At 37.6% G+C, this 16,145-nt stretch overlaps 1 protein-coding gene across 2 annotated transcripts in view; it reads left to right on the top strand.

The window, feature by feature from the left end:
- The window catches only part of ptgir (prostaglandin I2 receptor), a 33,006-nt gene extending 18,990 nt beyond the window's left edge, over positions 1-14,016 (top strand). The window contains exons 3-4 of one of the 2 annotated variants that reach the window (XR_008964302.1): positions 12,440-12,791; positions 13,771-14,016. Coding sequence is in view for 1 of the 2 variants with exons in the window: in XM_057351208.1 (XP_057207191.1) it covers positions 12,440-12,718 (279 nt within the window). In the remaining variant the exon portion in view is untranslated. Of the gene's footprint in view, positions 1-12,439 lie in introns of both variants that reach the window. The other variant, XM_057351208.1, reaches the window with a different exon arrangement.
- Positions 14,017-16,145: the final 2,129 nt, after the last annotated feature.

The following is a 16,145-nucleotide window of genomic DNA, read 5'->3' as shown; positions in this document are numbered from 1 at the left end:
TTTACCGGCCTGCTGCTATTTTAGGATGTAAAATGCACAGGGAGGCTGAGATGTCACCGTATTAAACTTGCGAAACATCAGATGATCTAATGAACCTCTGTGCAACAGAGCAGCATTCATACACTTCCAGACAATATGGCGAGATGTTGAAAATTACAGCGCTTTGAGATTTACACTCTTAAAAATAAAGGTGCTTTAAAGGTTCTTCACAGTGATGCTATAGAAGAACCATTTTTGTTTCCTCAAAGAACCATTCAGTGAAAGGTTTTTTTAGTCTCGCTTAGCCAGATCTTCATACTGAAGGTCTGGAACTTATCGCCGCTTTCTTTGGCCAAGGCCCACCCAAGTGGCCATATGACTGACAGATAAAGCAACCAATCACGTTTCGTTTTGTGCCGCGTCATGTTTAGAGACGTGGAAATGTCCCCGCAGTAACAGACCGGTGTAAATTCACGAACGTGTCAAAAGTTAACAGAAACAACAATGATTATAACTTCATGCCATGAACCTCACAAACTTTTAAGAATTAAGTGTTTAGTCGATCGTGATGAATTCTTATAGCAACCGTTGTAAACACAACAGCTTACTTTTTAGATCAGACGGCTTCGTGTTGTTTCCAGGCCGACCTTTAAAGAACGCGACATGCACGTCTCCAGGAAATCCTGTGAAATTCAACCAATCAGATGACGACTTTGAACGTGCTGAAGTGTTTCCAGATAAGTGTGCCTTTAAAGAACCATCTCTTTCTTACTTTTTTTGTAATCTGAAGAACCTTTTTTCGCCACAAAGAACCTTTTGTGAAACAGAAAGGTTCTTCAGATGTTGAAGGCTCTTCTATGGTATTGAAGAACCTTTTGAAGCATTTTTTTAACAGTGTATGTGATATGTTTTTCTTTTAAAGCCTGAGGCTTTCCCAAAATAGATTTATTAGTCAATCAAAACATGTATTGTCACTTTGATGTTTTGGTACATCCAAAGGAGGTGCTAGACCTGTCCTGTTGGGTTACATTCTTTGATGAAGTAATAATAATTATTGAATGTTTACAAGACAAGACAAGTCTTGCCTGTTTAGAATTGACCACAAAAATACAATTTTCTGGGTGGTTGGTGTTTTTTAGTGCAATGATAAATTATGTTTTATTAACAAAGTTCGGGAGGAGCATGTGCAAACAATTACGCAGCTGCAAGCCATCAGCCATTACGTCTCCCGTCCCATCAAATCAAGAGCAAACTCTATAAATAGTTAAATCCGGACAAGGTGGAGTGCTCCGGCGTCGGGAGAGAATGCCGACCCCGGAGCCCTCTCCCTGGACAGCACTCCAAATACGCATACAATATTCTCTGCTTAATTAAACTGCCGCCTATTTAATTATTTGCTAAGGCGAACTTGTGAAGTGGTTGTTAGGGTGTTCTGGGTTGTTGTTAGGGTGCTGTTGCATTTTGATTTTGAACAAATGCATGGGTGGAGCGTCTTCATTTACCCTGACCAATCAGAACGCTATACATTTATCAGCATCTATGTTCCCATGACATGTGCTGCGTTCCAGTTTGTCTACTTCAGGGGTGGGGAACCTTGATCCTGGAGGGCCACTGCCCTGCAGTGTTTATCTCCAACCTAATCAAACACACCTGAACCAGCTCATTAAAGTCTTCAGGGTTACTAGAAACTTCACGACAGGCGTGTGTTTTAGCTGGTTGGATCTAAACTCTGTAGGACAGTGGCCCTCCAGGATCAAGGTTCCCCACCTCTGCCCTAAAGTCTGTCCTGTTTTTGTTATGGACAAGTTTATATATTTTAGTGCTTAACAAAACAGTATGCATGCATTGGGATATACTAAGGTGAAATAGGAGTGGCCGCTGTTTCCTAGACACCATTTTGATCATTAGCAGTCACACACATCAAAATACAGCATTTCTTTCCAAGTACTTCTTCGTTCATTATTTCTCATGTAATGTCTACTGTATACTTACATTTATTATGTAGTGTCACTAAACTCTGCCCTCTCGCAATGAGTTTTGGGTAACAAAGCATTTGAGTGTCTATTGATCTTCACTTCGAATTTTCACCGGAAACAGGAGCCCATTCTGGTACTTTGAGAATACTAATTTCAACATACTATAAGTTTGGTACTCACTAATTCTTATCGCATTGTGCAGTGCCAATTAGTTGCTACAGGTGTTATGGGTGGTTCTCAGTATAGCTCAGGTCTCTCATAAGGCTTTGAGATTGTTTGCCCATTTTATTTCCCCATCTAAAATATATTATACCATAGTCTGTTTGAATACTCGACCGTTTAATGCACATGTAGTTCCAGTCAGTTTGATCAATGTTTGAAATTAACTGACGAAAACTGTCATTTTCACCTGTCTGATCAAAAAGTACACTGTAAACAGCTTTCATCTGGCAAATAACCATGGTAAGCGATAATCCAGGCTAGTTGTGCACTAAAGGTGTCATGAACTGGCCTTGTTTATTGTTTTATACTGAGTTCTATTTATGACGTTCGCGTGGTTTTTACATTAAAAACATCAAAATCAATAAGTAATAGGCTATTTTCTACCCCGGTTTTGAGGCCGGCTCGACAAACGCTCTGTTTTAATGGGCGGGCCGCATTGAAGACTTGTAAGTAAACGCCCACTGCTATGATTGGATAGCAATTTGCGTTGTAAACTTAGTTGGAGCTTTTTGTGAATTTGGTTAGGCACGTAACGTTAGGTTACACATTAGCCCTATTCGCACGGGATTAGTATTATCTGGGGACCTCGTGGGATTTATAAATTACCTCCCCACATCTGTATTTCATGTGGCACATTCGCACTGGATAAGTGAAGCCTGTGATTTTACTCAAATTTACTGATTTATTTCCGATTACGACAGTGTTGGCAGGTATGGATATGACCCAGCACCCGAAATAATATCTAAACACTTCAAAACAGCCTCCATTATTCGCAAATGGTGATAAAATCTTGAAAAATGATATATGAGCCCACCAATTCACAGAGATGCCGATTCGCACGGTATTAAGATCACAGACAACCTCTTCAATTATTACAAATGACTAGAGGTCCCCAGGTAATACTAATCCCATGCGAATAGGGCTACCAGGGCATATCAAGCTATCTCTAACAAAGCAAAAGTGACGCATAGTACAAATATGTTTTACTCAAATAAGATTGCTACGCTTTTCTTATCGGATCCAATATTGACTGCACTGCACTGCTTTTTAATTTTAGTCTCTCCGCAAATCCAGCTTCGACCTGTGCCTTGTTCACAAAGGAATCTGCGGTGAAATGAAGCGAACAAACCCACGTTTTACCCACGTGAGCTGGAATGTCTTTAAAAATTAACTTCAACCACAATCCGAAGGAAGGTTATGCAGCGACTATGTTTTTCCACAACCAGGCACTGCACAATATTTTGCGATCTTTAACGGCATGTTTATTGCTTGCTCGCTCTATCTGGTTCCGCGTAACTTGTGTTACTTCAGTACTGTCATGTGCGAACCAGTGGGCGGGGCTAGAGAAGTAGTCGTTTATATTCTTCTGTGGAGGTGGTGTTCAATCGCTTGAATACGATTCCCTCTTATATAACAAAAGCTCGGGTTAAAATTGATGTCTTAATTCATGACTCCTTTAAGGATTTTAATGCACTCGTCAGGTGGTTCTTGCCCTCCACGTCGTTCCCTCAGCAGGCAACACTTTGTTTTTTGTATGTGTTGCATTTTACGCCCATCACTGAGAAAAACTGTGTCAGAGCACACAGAGCCTCAAACTGCTGCTGTCTGTGTGGTCAGGTTAGATACAGTATCGAGACATATTTTCAATGGTTGGAGGGAAAGTACTCAGATGTCTCTGAACGGCTGAGAGAGGCAGCGGTAGACACAGAGTGGAGGGAAATTATGCTATCTGATGAATACAATGAGTGTTGGAAAATGCTCATCAGAAATGTGATGATGGATGACTATAAAAATGGAGATGAGTGATAAAACCCCAAGCAAAATTGATGAAGGTAATATTTTTAGAGGTATTCACAGTTCACTGGAGTATGTAGCACAATACTTGTAATGGCCACACTTTGTAACAGTCACCCTAACAACATTTTCCCATAATACTTGTGACACGATTACCGAAAACCTCCAAGTGATAGTCTGTAGGTGTGGTAAAAACCACACATCTGTTTTAAAATAGGCCAAACTTGTATGTAAAATCAGGAAATAACGTCTAGAAGTGTTTTTAAGGCAGGAGTGAATAGGTTGCATCAATGAACGATTCAGTTTCATTTCTGCTGAGGAAGTCAAACCATTTTGCTTGTTGTTTTAAGTGACATATAATTTCCTTTAAACTTCAGCTGAAGTCTGTCAAGTGCACAAAGCAAATTAAAAAATAGCATAGCTATACTGTATATGCTGTGACAGAGTAAAATTTGGCAGCTATTCACCTCATGGATCTCAACAGAGGCTTTATATATATCATAGTCATGAACAGTGCAGGCGGTATTAACGGGAAGCACCTTCTCAGAATGCCTCATCCACATTTGTGGTCCAATTTCCGTGAAGAGAGATATCTGCCAAAGGTTAATGCTGTCTGTTTCTAAATACACTACAATAGATTGGCCTCAAAGCAAATAGACGTGCATCTTGTGCAAATTACAGAATTTATAATTGTACTTAATGGTTATAGGTAAAGTTGTCAGTACTCCAAATGAGCAGATGACCAGCAGGGCCATGGGGGTCAGTGCATTTGCGGTTGGCGTTCACTAGATGTGGTTGTTCTCGAACAGGACGTGATTTCCAGTCTGGCTCGATAATTTCCTGATCTCATCACACCCACTTCTCCACATCATTTCCTGTCTTATCTCTACAATCGCTTTTAATTAAAGTGGCCCAAAAATGATGCTGTAGGGTTTGTAGTAACAGCGGCTGTAATTCATGTTTCTGACGTTAACCTTTAATTCGGGACCCATTTGTGGGTCGCACAGTGAGATAAAATGGCTCATGCGAAGCCACTTGGCTGTTTCAGTAGGGGAGACTGGGGGCGGTTGCAACACTTTTTGTATTTCCTTCAGTTTCTCAGAGACTGTTTTTAGTAGAAAGCCAAAATGTTAATATGTTAAACCCACATCTGTCAGCTACCCACCTACACTGCTGCAACATGCATATTTATAATAATAGATGCACAATTTATACTTGAACAGACAAAGTCAAATGTTGCAACTGTCCCCAGTTGCAACACTCCACAGGGACGGTTGCAACATTAATTAAAATGTAATAAAAAATATTCTATAACATTATTTTGCAATTTCTTAACTTTACTTGTGAACAAACTGGCCAAAAAAAATAAAAATACTGAAAATGTAGCCTACTGAAATATTTGTGCGCACTTCTCTGGACTGAACTGTTTTGTTTGTTTGTGTGTGTGAACAGTTAAATTGATTGTATAAAGACTAAATTGGAAAAACATATTTCCAAGTAATGAGTAACAATGTTTATTATTTTGTATTATTATTGTTATTATTATTGTTGTTGTTGTTATTATAATTGTTAGGCTATGTTTTTAATGTTGGCTACATTGTGGTCTAGTCTGATAGTATCTACTTTAAAAGGTAGCTATTGAAAGTGTTCTTTATTAATCCATAAACTTAGAATTCATGCTAATTTGACAATTTTTTACATCAGTGTTGTCATAACTGTCAACACTGGCAGCCATGAAAGATATTGCTATTCTAGCTAGACACAATAGCTTTGACACTAGCAATGCCTTTTAGAAGCTAAGAAAACACTGATTTAAATGATATACATATATACATAATATACATAATAGTTCACACAAACAGTTAGACAGTAAGAGAAAAAAATCTTGAGTATTAAAAAAGTACTTTTTCATCTTGAAATTTGGTTTGGCTAGAAGGAACGGTCACATATGTCAGATTTTTTCCAGAAGGGTGAAGGGGATAACTACTGTAAACATATGCAGTATGAGCATCATCACTCTAGCTCATTCCTGACCGGAGGAATAAGCCATGTTGCAACTGTCCCCAGTCACCCCTACATGACAGAGTTTAGTCTAAATAATGACTAGCAATGACAGTGGTTTTAAAATCTTAATGTATTTTGTATTTAGGTATTGCAATTTTATCTTATGTTTCAACCATACTATACATTTTTATTTAAAAATTTGTTATAAAAAATGTGTATTTTACGGATTTTATTTACAGAGTTTTAGGGATGCACCGAATGTTTGGCAACCAAAGATATTCGGCCAAAAATAGCAAAAAAAAAGCATGTTCGGTGTTAATAAGTGAAATGGCCGAATAAATTTTACCGAACATGACGTGTGATATGATCAAGCAGTAACCAGCGCGAGAGAGACGCCCGCGCTTTATTAAGGCCCGATTCAAATTTCGCGTCTAAAACCGCGCGGAAAACGCGAGCCGCGCCTCTTTCTCTCTTCAAATGACCCGCGGTGCGCGCGTGGCACTCCGAAAAGTTGAACTATTTCTATCTCGATGCTGCGCCGACGCGCCTAGAAAAATGTGCGCACCGCATGCGCATCGCGACCGCGTCGCCCCCTGTTTACGCGCACCTGCCGCGCGTCTACATTTTCAATAACGAATATGCTCGCGGAAAAGCTTTTGTGGGTGGAGTTTGGAGGAGAGATGTGAACTGAAATGGTTGTCAGTCAGAATTGCTTGCATGGATGTTTTTTTTAAATCATTTTGCAGTGTAGCCTATAATAATCCAACAGTTTTCGTTTATTCATATTTTTATCTTATAATGTTGAATGACACTTTTTAATTAAGTATTTTGTTGCAGGGGTGCAGTACCTATTCTTTCAGCCATCAGTTATAGGCCTAATATAGGCTATTCAAGCCTTTTTTATTTAGCCTACTTGTTTTGCTCAATTTTATTTTAAGTTATATTGTATTATATTGAAGAGCAAGACAAATATATAAAAAGCACATTTTGACCATTCAGTTTATGCAATAGTGAAAAAATTTGCTAAATAAATAGAAGAAATACGAAAAGCCATGTTCGGTATTCGGCCCAAGTTTTTCATTTTTATTCGGCTTCGGCAAAGAATTTTCATTTCCACTCATCCCTACAGATTTTACATGTGGTTTTAAAATACGCTAAATAAACAACAAATTTACCATAAAAAAATAATTTTACATGACAAAACTGTTATTTTAAGGTATTGTACTGGTGCCCCAGCTGCAGAAAAATTACTTTAAAAAAAAAAAGTGTATTTTTGAAATACGGTAAAAACCGTCAAATTACAGAAAAAGACTGCAAATTTACAAGTAAACCATGTAATCTTGTGTGACAAAAGTGTTATTTTATGGTATTTTAGAGGCCGTTTACATGTGACCTTTTCAGCTAAAAATGGAAAACTTTTTATGTATTTCTGCTGTTCATTTACACGACAACAGCTTTTTGGGGGACTGAAAACGCAAATTTTTGAAAACGGGTCTCAAAGTGTAAGTTTTTGAAAATTACACCATTATCGCCTCCTTGTAAACTTAGTTTTTCCAAAAACGATGACGTCATATACATGCGCATTACGCGTTCAGTCTGTAGGCATGCGCAAGTATTCCCAAAACAATAATGGCGGCCTCCATGCTGTATGTTTATGCTGCATGACCTACTTATTAACATTTCTCTAGCAACAAGTAGATTTACTTCACCACTACGACCAGTGGAGACATAGTATTTATATACACAAACTATGAACAAACATACACACCGACAAAAAGCTCTTTTAGCTTAAAATAGGGTATACGTATGTGGGCAGTCACATAGTGTTTCTTTACAGCGCAACATCGCCATCCACTGGCTTGGCATGCATAATACGGCGTTTTTATTCGTTTTCCCGAATCCGTGTAAATGCAGATTGATTTGATAACGCTGTCCTGTGTACTTTTCAGTTTTTCATCGTTTAAATGTACTTTTAATTACGAATTCCCATTAGATCGGGCTGTACCAGCAGGTGGTGAGGAAGCCAAACTTTGCTTTGGACCAATTGATCAACACAAGTGTCTAAAACAGTCTTAAAGAGATACGGATGGGCCATCTTTGGTGTCCTGTCACAACTTGATTTGCAGCCCACCGGCGAGAAAATAACAGCGCTGGAGGACCATATGAGGTCTTATGGACATGTAGGGGAATTATTTGGGGTGTGTTTGCTTAAGGTGTTTTGACAACTGGTGAAACATGCGATCGCAGACTCACTAGTGATACCTTGCAGAGCTGGTGGCACTGGATGTCAATTTATTTGCCAAAGCGGATGATTGGAAACCTTGCAGGAATGACTCGAGACAGTAGCATTAATGTCATTCCTGTAGCTTAATATTAACTTTTACATTATTAAAGTTGGATATTAAGCCTCAAACAGCAACATTTACACAAATCTATCCAAGATAAAACACAAATGATTTTTGGCTCACGCAGCATCTAGCATAGTTACAGTAGTCAATGTATTGATATTAATGTTGCGTCTGGTGATGGAATATAAACAATGACATCACCACATAGCTGCTGTTGCAGACAACTAAACACAAAGCGCACCAGCACTTCTTGTCAGTAAGAGACACTACGCAGGTCTTCCTGGTAGCATTGTCACAATACCAGCAGAAGTATTCCACTATTCATGCATGCATTCACTCTAATTTAATAGGATTAATAGGATTGTTTTTTTAACCCAACGTTGGGTCAAAAGGGGATGAACCAAACCATTTGGATATAATTTAACCTATGCTGAATTGGTTCAAGCCTAAAATGTTAGGTTAACCCAACAGTTGGGTCTGTTCCTTTTTGACCCAATGCTGGTTTGAAAATACGACACTGTCACTCCCGACTCATCACATATTGACGTTTGGGCAGCGCACCTTAGCGTTGCTTTTTAACGTGCACGTGGCATTTTACGACGAGCGGGGTAGGCTACTCAGTTGCTTTAGGTTGTTATCTATACGCTCCAGACCGAGACACATTTAATTCATTGCATTTGTAAAAATAGTCAGATCAGATGCTTGGCAGACCATCAACGTCGTCCTGTTTTGTGTGCACTGCAGTACGCATGTGGCAGTGCGTCATGAAAACTAGAACTTCATAAGCAAAATACAAGTGAAAGTGTTGTGTAACCCAGGGTTAAAAAACACTTGAACCCAAGTTGTCACCTGAACACTCAGGTCAGGACACCTGCTGGGCCTATTTATCAATGCCACTCGTTCCTGACAGAACATCAGTATTTCAGGCAAGAACACACAAAATAAATCTTTACGACATTTTCAGTCTAACTCAATCATATATTAAAGCTGTGGAGTGAGAAGCTATCAAGAGGAGGGCAGCATCTGGACAATAAATATGAGCTGATATTTAGTGCCCTTATAACCGCCCTTAATCTTGATATTTCATCAGTGCCAACCCTACACAGAAAATAAATAATTGCAGGTACTTTATCAATCCCAATAAATCACGTTAAATAAATCAAGTTTTCACAAGGCTAACTGACATTTATAGCAACTTTAACATGTTTTTTTCTGACATTGATGTTTGACTTGTGTTGAGAATCTTGTCCATATGTGTACACACTATTTCTGTTCCCCCGTATGTGCGTAGATTGTGATTTATTTAACAGATTAGGGCTGTCAATAGTTCAGATTGCAATTAAATAAAAAAAAGATAATAGATATGAACTTTGAGGTACATACACAGCAAGGTAAATTTAGTTTACTTAAACTAAAAGTTTGAAAACGTTCCTGTTCATTGAAATCAAATACTTTGTAAAATATTGACCTAATAATTATTGGAAAAACTTCACTCTGTCGTGATTCTGCTGCGTCATGTCATGTTTCTCGTGGTCTAGTGCAGGATCATGACAGAACCTCATGTTTTATGTGGAGAGGGGCATTTTTGTCCGTATGGCCTTCCATACACACTCTTCGGTCTCGTCTCTGTTCCCTCCCTCTCGTCTCTTCATTATTGCTTGTTTATTGTTTCATGCCCCACAGCGGTCCCCTCTTGATTTGATCCCTTTACAATGCCCTTGTGTTTTCTGTCCGGTGCTGGTCCATTTCGATTCATGTGGGTGAGTCCCTGTGTCTAGTTCAGTGTAGTATAGTCTAGTTATTTGTAGTTAATGTCAAATGTTATCTTAAGTCTTTTCTAGTGTAGTTAGTCTGTGTTCCTGTCCATCCACCATGTTTCTACATTTGTTCTTTTTATTTTACCTCCTCGCAGGTTTTTGTTTTGTCTATGTTATTAAAATTATCTTTTGTTAACCCCTTACCCGCTGTCTGCACCTGGGTCCTCTGTCCTTGTATCCTTGTGTCTCACCCCTGTTCGTGAAAAATTGAAATGTTGCCTCAAAAATAAATTGAAGTAAGTTTAAAGCAGTAAAATTATAATAATAAACTAAAACAAAACAAAAATGTATTAATCTTATATAGCAACATTAAAAATAAACCAATACATTATAAAATGACTAAATCATATATTAAAATTGCTTAAACTTGAACTAAAACTTAAAATATAAAAGCTAATTTAAAATAATAATAAAACTAAAATCAAAACTATAATAACTCTGATACACAGCATGTTGAAGCTTTTATCTTTGGATCAGTGTAAAACTACGGTAACTTTGGTTTCCAGAAGGTTGTTTTTGGTGTCATGTATTTGGTTTTGCTTGATGCAAAAGTTGAATTAATGGAAAATCAGGATATGAAATCAAATAGAAACAAGTGAGGAAAGAGATTAGGAATTGAAACCATGACCGATGTCTTACCTCTTTAGAACAACATGTTCCTCAGATTTGGAGAACTTTCTCAACCAACACAAAACAAGCTCCGGCCCAAAAGCTAGAAGGACCACCATTTAGAAGCCATGTGGAAGTCTAAGAAATATGTAATTGGGGGAATTTAAGAACAGTGAAATTAGACGCCCTACATCTGCTGTTTCCTCCTAATTGTGGCCATGGTCTTGGTTTCTGATTTTAACTTCAAACTCATGTGATGCACAAAGCGTGCTAACGTGCAGACTTGTTCTTTCCAGAGCACAGCCTTAATCGCAGAACAGATCTGTTGAATATTTATTACAGGAAATCTGGAACCGATAATAATACTACATTCATTCAGGGAGATATTTTGGGCAGGTTTGTTGTGCTGGTCCTCATCTTGGTTTAAAGCAGGGGTTTTTAAACTTTTTTAACACCGTTGACCTAAATTATTAACTTGAAGTACCCCCTGAGAGGTACTCCCCTGAGGAAGTAAATATTTCAATTTAATATTTGCACGTTTAACTTCAAAAACATTACTTTTTTTGGTTTTTACATAACTATTGTTATAAAAATTTCTTTGGAATTTAAATTTTTTCCAAAGTAATGGAAACAACTTGTATGTGCACTGGTAGACATACAGTTTACAAAACACTCAGAAATTAACAGTTATTTAACGTGAAACAATTAACACTCAAATTTTTTTAAAGAATTTTAAAGCTGTGAAATCAATGAAATATACTGTTTAAATTGTGTAAAGGTATGTTAAAAAATTAAGTAAATCTGATTTTCTCAAATATTTTTATTAGAATTCAGTTCACCAAAAATATTTAGTGTATAATAAATATACAATTTGTTAATTAAATACGTCTTTTTTCATTAAATAAACTTAAATAATATATGTACATTTTATTAATATGTAGCTTTTATTAAGTTCATATATATATATAATATATAATTTATTTTTGTGATATTTACTAAGACACATGAATTATTTTTTAGAGTGAACCCCCTGCAATTCCCTTGTGAACCACCAGGGGTTCGCAAACTCCAGTTTGGGAATCCCTGGTTTGAAGGAATAGTTCATGCAAAAACGAAACAACAAAAAATCGGTCAACGTTTCGTTTACTACTCATGTTTTCTCACTAACACTTCCGACATTTACACAATAAGTACCAAAGCCGTATGCCTTTCTTTTTTGTGTGAAACACCAAACGAGTGATCTAACCAAATGTCAATGACTAGTCTTAATCCACCTTCACCAGCTTTGACAATCCTATAGATAATGCCCTCTGTGTTTCACACAAGTAAACATATCAAATGGATTGTAACGACGTGAGGATGAGTGAAAGATTTCATTTTAAGACAAAGCTTGTTTTGTCTTGAAATGGACAAACCTGCCTTACAAAATAAACTGACATTTGTGTTGTTTTACATCTAATCCTCATCTTTCACATTACATTTGTACAGTTATTATAGATTTGTACAGTGTACAGTGTATTGTGCTCATATACAGTCAGTGTGCTCAAGACGCATTGTTTAAGAAAAACACAGCTTATCTGTCAAATGCTTGCAGACTAGACAAAGATAGATTGAAGTTTAGAGAGAGGATGTTTTGCTTTCTTGCCTCTCCCACTAAGCTAATCTCTCTCTCTCTTCGTTTCTCTCTCAGATTTGTGGTTTTGTGAACGCCATTAGTCCGGTAGGGAATGACCAGCAGAACCTCATGGCTTTCCGCTTCTCTGCCTGTAACCCAATCCTTGACCCTTGGATCTTCATCATCTTTCGTAAGGCGGTCTTCCACCACCTCCGAGCATTCTTCTGCTGCCGCTTTCCCCGAGATGCCGTCAATACCCCAGCTCAAAGTGCCCTGTCCTTCCCGCTGGAAGGCGGAGACCCCAGCCACAGTTCCAGCATTCAAAGCAAGATCTACTGCAGCCTCCCACAATGAGATCTTGAAGAACAGGGGCATTTCTGAATAGAATACTTATGACGTTGTGCACTACGGTATATCGGGAGTGAAGGTGAGGAGACTTGGTGAAGTCTAAAAAAAGACGGTATGAATGTGTCTACGAACCAAGAATGTTGAAAAATGGACAACAGGGTATGGCCAAAGTTTCGTGAAATGGAGAGCGAAAGACTCAAAGAATTTGGGAACAAAGGTTTACGCTTAAGCAAACTCTTCCATGCATGTAAACCACAGCATGTGGGTGTGAAAATGACTAGAGGACTAGACGTGCAAGTGTGCGCGCTACAATAACTAAAACCAAACTTATAAATACAACCTTTAAAAAAATGCGGTGCAGTGGCACATACCAGAAATCACATGCATACCCAAAACAGAATGTACAAATGATCACAAGCACAGAAGAACATCATAAATCAGCAACTTAAAGTTAGCATAAAAATGAAAAATATAAATAATTAAACTTTGAATTAAACTCATGTTTTACCAAACCGTAGCCTTTCGTCAATGGAACACACTCGTTTTCATTTTATAGCATGTTGATGCTGCTATTATTTCATACAATGATAGTGAATGAGGACTGAGACTGTCAGTCACTAACATTCGGCCTAAGATCTTTTGTGTTCTGTTGAAGAAAGAAAGCCTTATGGGTTTGGAACAACATGAATGTGAGTAAATGTTTGTAGGATTTTCATTTTTAAGTGAACTGCCCCTTTAAGAGAAGGGGAAGTCCTAATTTACTGCAGTACTGCAGAATGTTGAGCTATCAGGTGATACATCAAATGTACATGTTGTGACAGCATTTTAAGGCTTCCCACATTATGTTTAACTCGGGGATGATGTCTTTTTTTATTATTGGGGTAATAGCCACTTTTATCTCTGGATTATGCAACGTTTCCCACTTTAATTCTTAAAAGGAATTAGCAACTTTTTTAAAACAACACTGAGTTAAGGTGATGGTTCACCCAAAAATGAAAATTCTGTCATCATTCACTCACCCCCATGTCATTTCAAACCTGTATGACTTTCTTTTGCAGAGCACAAAAGATATTTTGAAGAACGTTGGTAACCAAACAGCATTGGCCCCCATTGACTTCCATTGTATTTATACCAAAGCAGACATTTCTCAAAAATATTTTCTTTATTTCAAATGTAAATCATGCTGTATTTGATCATTTTGTTTGGAGCACGATTAGTCATATCTGATAAACTGCCCAATAATGTTGATTTTCAGACCTACAATCTTAGATCTTTTTTGGTATTAAACTGTGTTTTAAAAGTGGGCATTTTGTGAAAAATGACATTTCAATTTGACTACAATCTTAGATCTTTTTTGGTGTAAAATGTGATTTTAAAGTGAAAAAGTTTGTGAAAATGACATTTCAATTTTTTATTTAATCGTGGTATGTAAGTACAAATAACCTAATTTAATTATTATGGTTTAATTCAAATAATATAAAGAAAAGACTATAATCGGTAGGGCTTCTGTATAGTGTAAAAAGCTCTGACCATGTGTTTAGATTTCAGCTGAAAGTTGAAACTATCCCCTCCATCGCACTGCATGCCTTCTCTCAAAATCTTAAATATTTATTATAAAACTGTGGATATCTGACTTTAGATAGACTTGCTGCTGTCGAACATATTTGCTGGGTATTGTAATGGAGCTGTGCAACATTCTGCTGATATTTATAGACTGTGAACACAAAGAGACAGTCTCATTATGTGTAATAGGGTCATTGTCATGATGCTATTTGTACAAGAATGGAAAGTTTATGTTTATTTTGTTTTAAAAGTAACCATTAAACCTTCAAGACATTATATTTTCATAGCTTTACCTACCATACATTCATATTGCAAATCACCCCCATGCCTGTAAATAAGGTAAGTGATATTTATTATTACAAATCATAGAGGCCTGTTCATTTTATCATAGAAACACAAAGAAAACACAAATGGCATTGTTTTCTGTGAGACTGAACACTAACAGTGCCTGGTGTTCAAAACTGGCGTTAAGAGGGAAGTTATTACTTAAGCTTCTGTTACAGAGTAAACAAACTAAGTGATTGCTTTCATTCATGCACACAACATTAACAGGTTTGACATGTGTGTGCAGTGCAAGTATACGTTTCCTCTCTTTCCCATCATATTTGCTGGTAATGTGCTGTCTGCATGCGTGCTAAGAACTTGACGCCCTATGATGTGATATGATATTTTGTCAATTGATGCGTTGTTGAACTTGGTTTCTTCGCACGGTACATTATGCGATACTGTTCAATTGCACTCTGCAGCTTGAGAATTCACCATGCTTGTTCATGGAAAATTTGTAAAGAAACAACACCCTCTCCAAACATCCACGTGTCTTTGTCTGTTTCTCAGAATATATATGTATATACACACATACACATTGGGTTTCCATGTTTTAAAAGGAAACTTTCCATAGACTTGACTTTCAAACAGAAAGTTCGACAGAGCAGTTGATGTTACTAATTATTTTAAGTTCAGTCTATTTAGAATTTAGTGCAATGCCCTTTTATATGTTGGATGAGCTGAACATTTTAAGTTCTCTTTACTCAAATATCAAATACACATTACTTAAATTTTTTAAGGTAATCGGTTACCTCAAAATGTTTAAGTACACTCAACTTGTCCGGGTTTACAGTGTGTTTGTGAGAAGGGTTAAGGGACAGAATATCTGTATGTAAGTCCAGCTATATCACCCTTTAGCCCAAGACTGGTTTCCCACTGAAGCTAAGCAGGGCTGAGTCTGGTCAGTACCTGGATGGGAGACCTGCTGGGAAAACTATAGGTTGCTGCTGGAAGAGGTGTTAGTGAGGCCAGCAGGGTGTGCTCACCCTGTGGTCTGTGTGGGTCCTAAAGCCCCAGTATAGTGACGGGGACACTATACTGTTAAAAGCACCGTCCTTCGGATGAGACATTAAACTGAGGTCCTGACTCTCTGTGGTCAGGACGTCCTTTGATTAAGAATAAGGGTGTAATCCTGGTATCCTGGCCAAATTTGCCCATTCGCCTCCTAATCATCCCCATGTATACTAAAAACTGTCTCTTCTCCACCAATAAACTGGTGTGTGGTGGGTGTTCTGGCGCAATATGGCCAAATAAAAGATTCCCCCTTTCCATGTAAAAGTGATTTGAGTGCCCAGGCATAAAAGCGCTATATAAATGTAATGAATTATTATTATTATTATTAGTTTGGAGTAGATTTCATAATAGGTGTCAATTATTAATCTCACCCTAGTGGTAATGGTGTCATAATGTGAGAACAAACTTCAGAGGCAATGTGTTTACAAGAGCTATTGTGTGTTTGCTCTTTGCTGTCAGTCGAAGCAATTGTACAATAGATTGAGCGGCAATGCTTCAGTGAGTTTAAAATGTGTGACAAATGTGGGTTTCT

This window comes from Triplophysa rosa, linkage group LG14 (genome assembly GCF_024868665.1).
Source record: "Triplophysa rosa linkage group LG14, Trosa_1v2, whole genome shotgun sequence".
NCBI lineage: Eukaryota > Metazoa > Chordata > Actinopteri > Cypriniformes > Nemacheilidae > Triplophysa > Triplophysa rosa.
The sequence above is the reverse complement of the archived record's forward strand: the minus strand, read 5'-3'. Positions and strand labels throughout refer to the sequence as shown.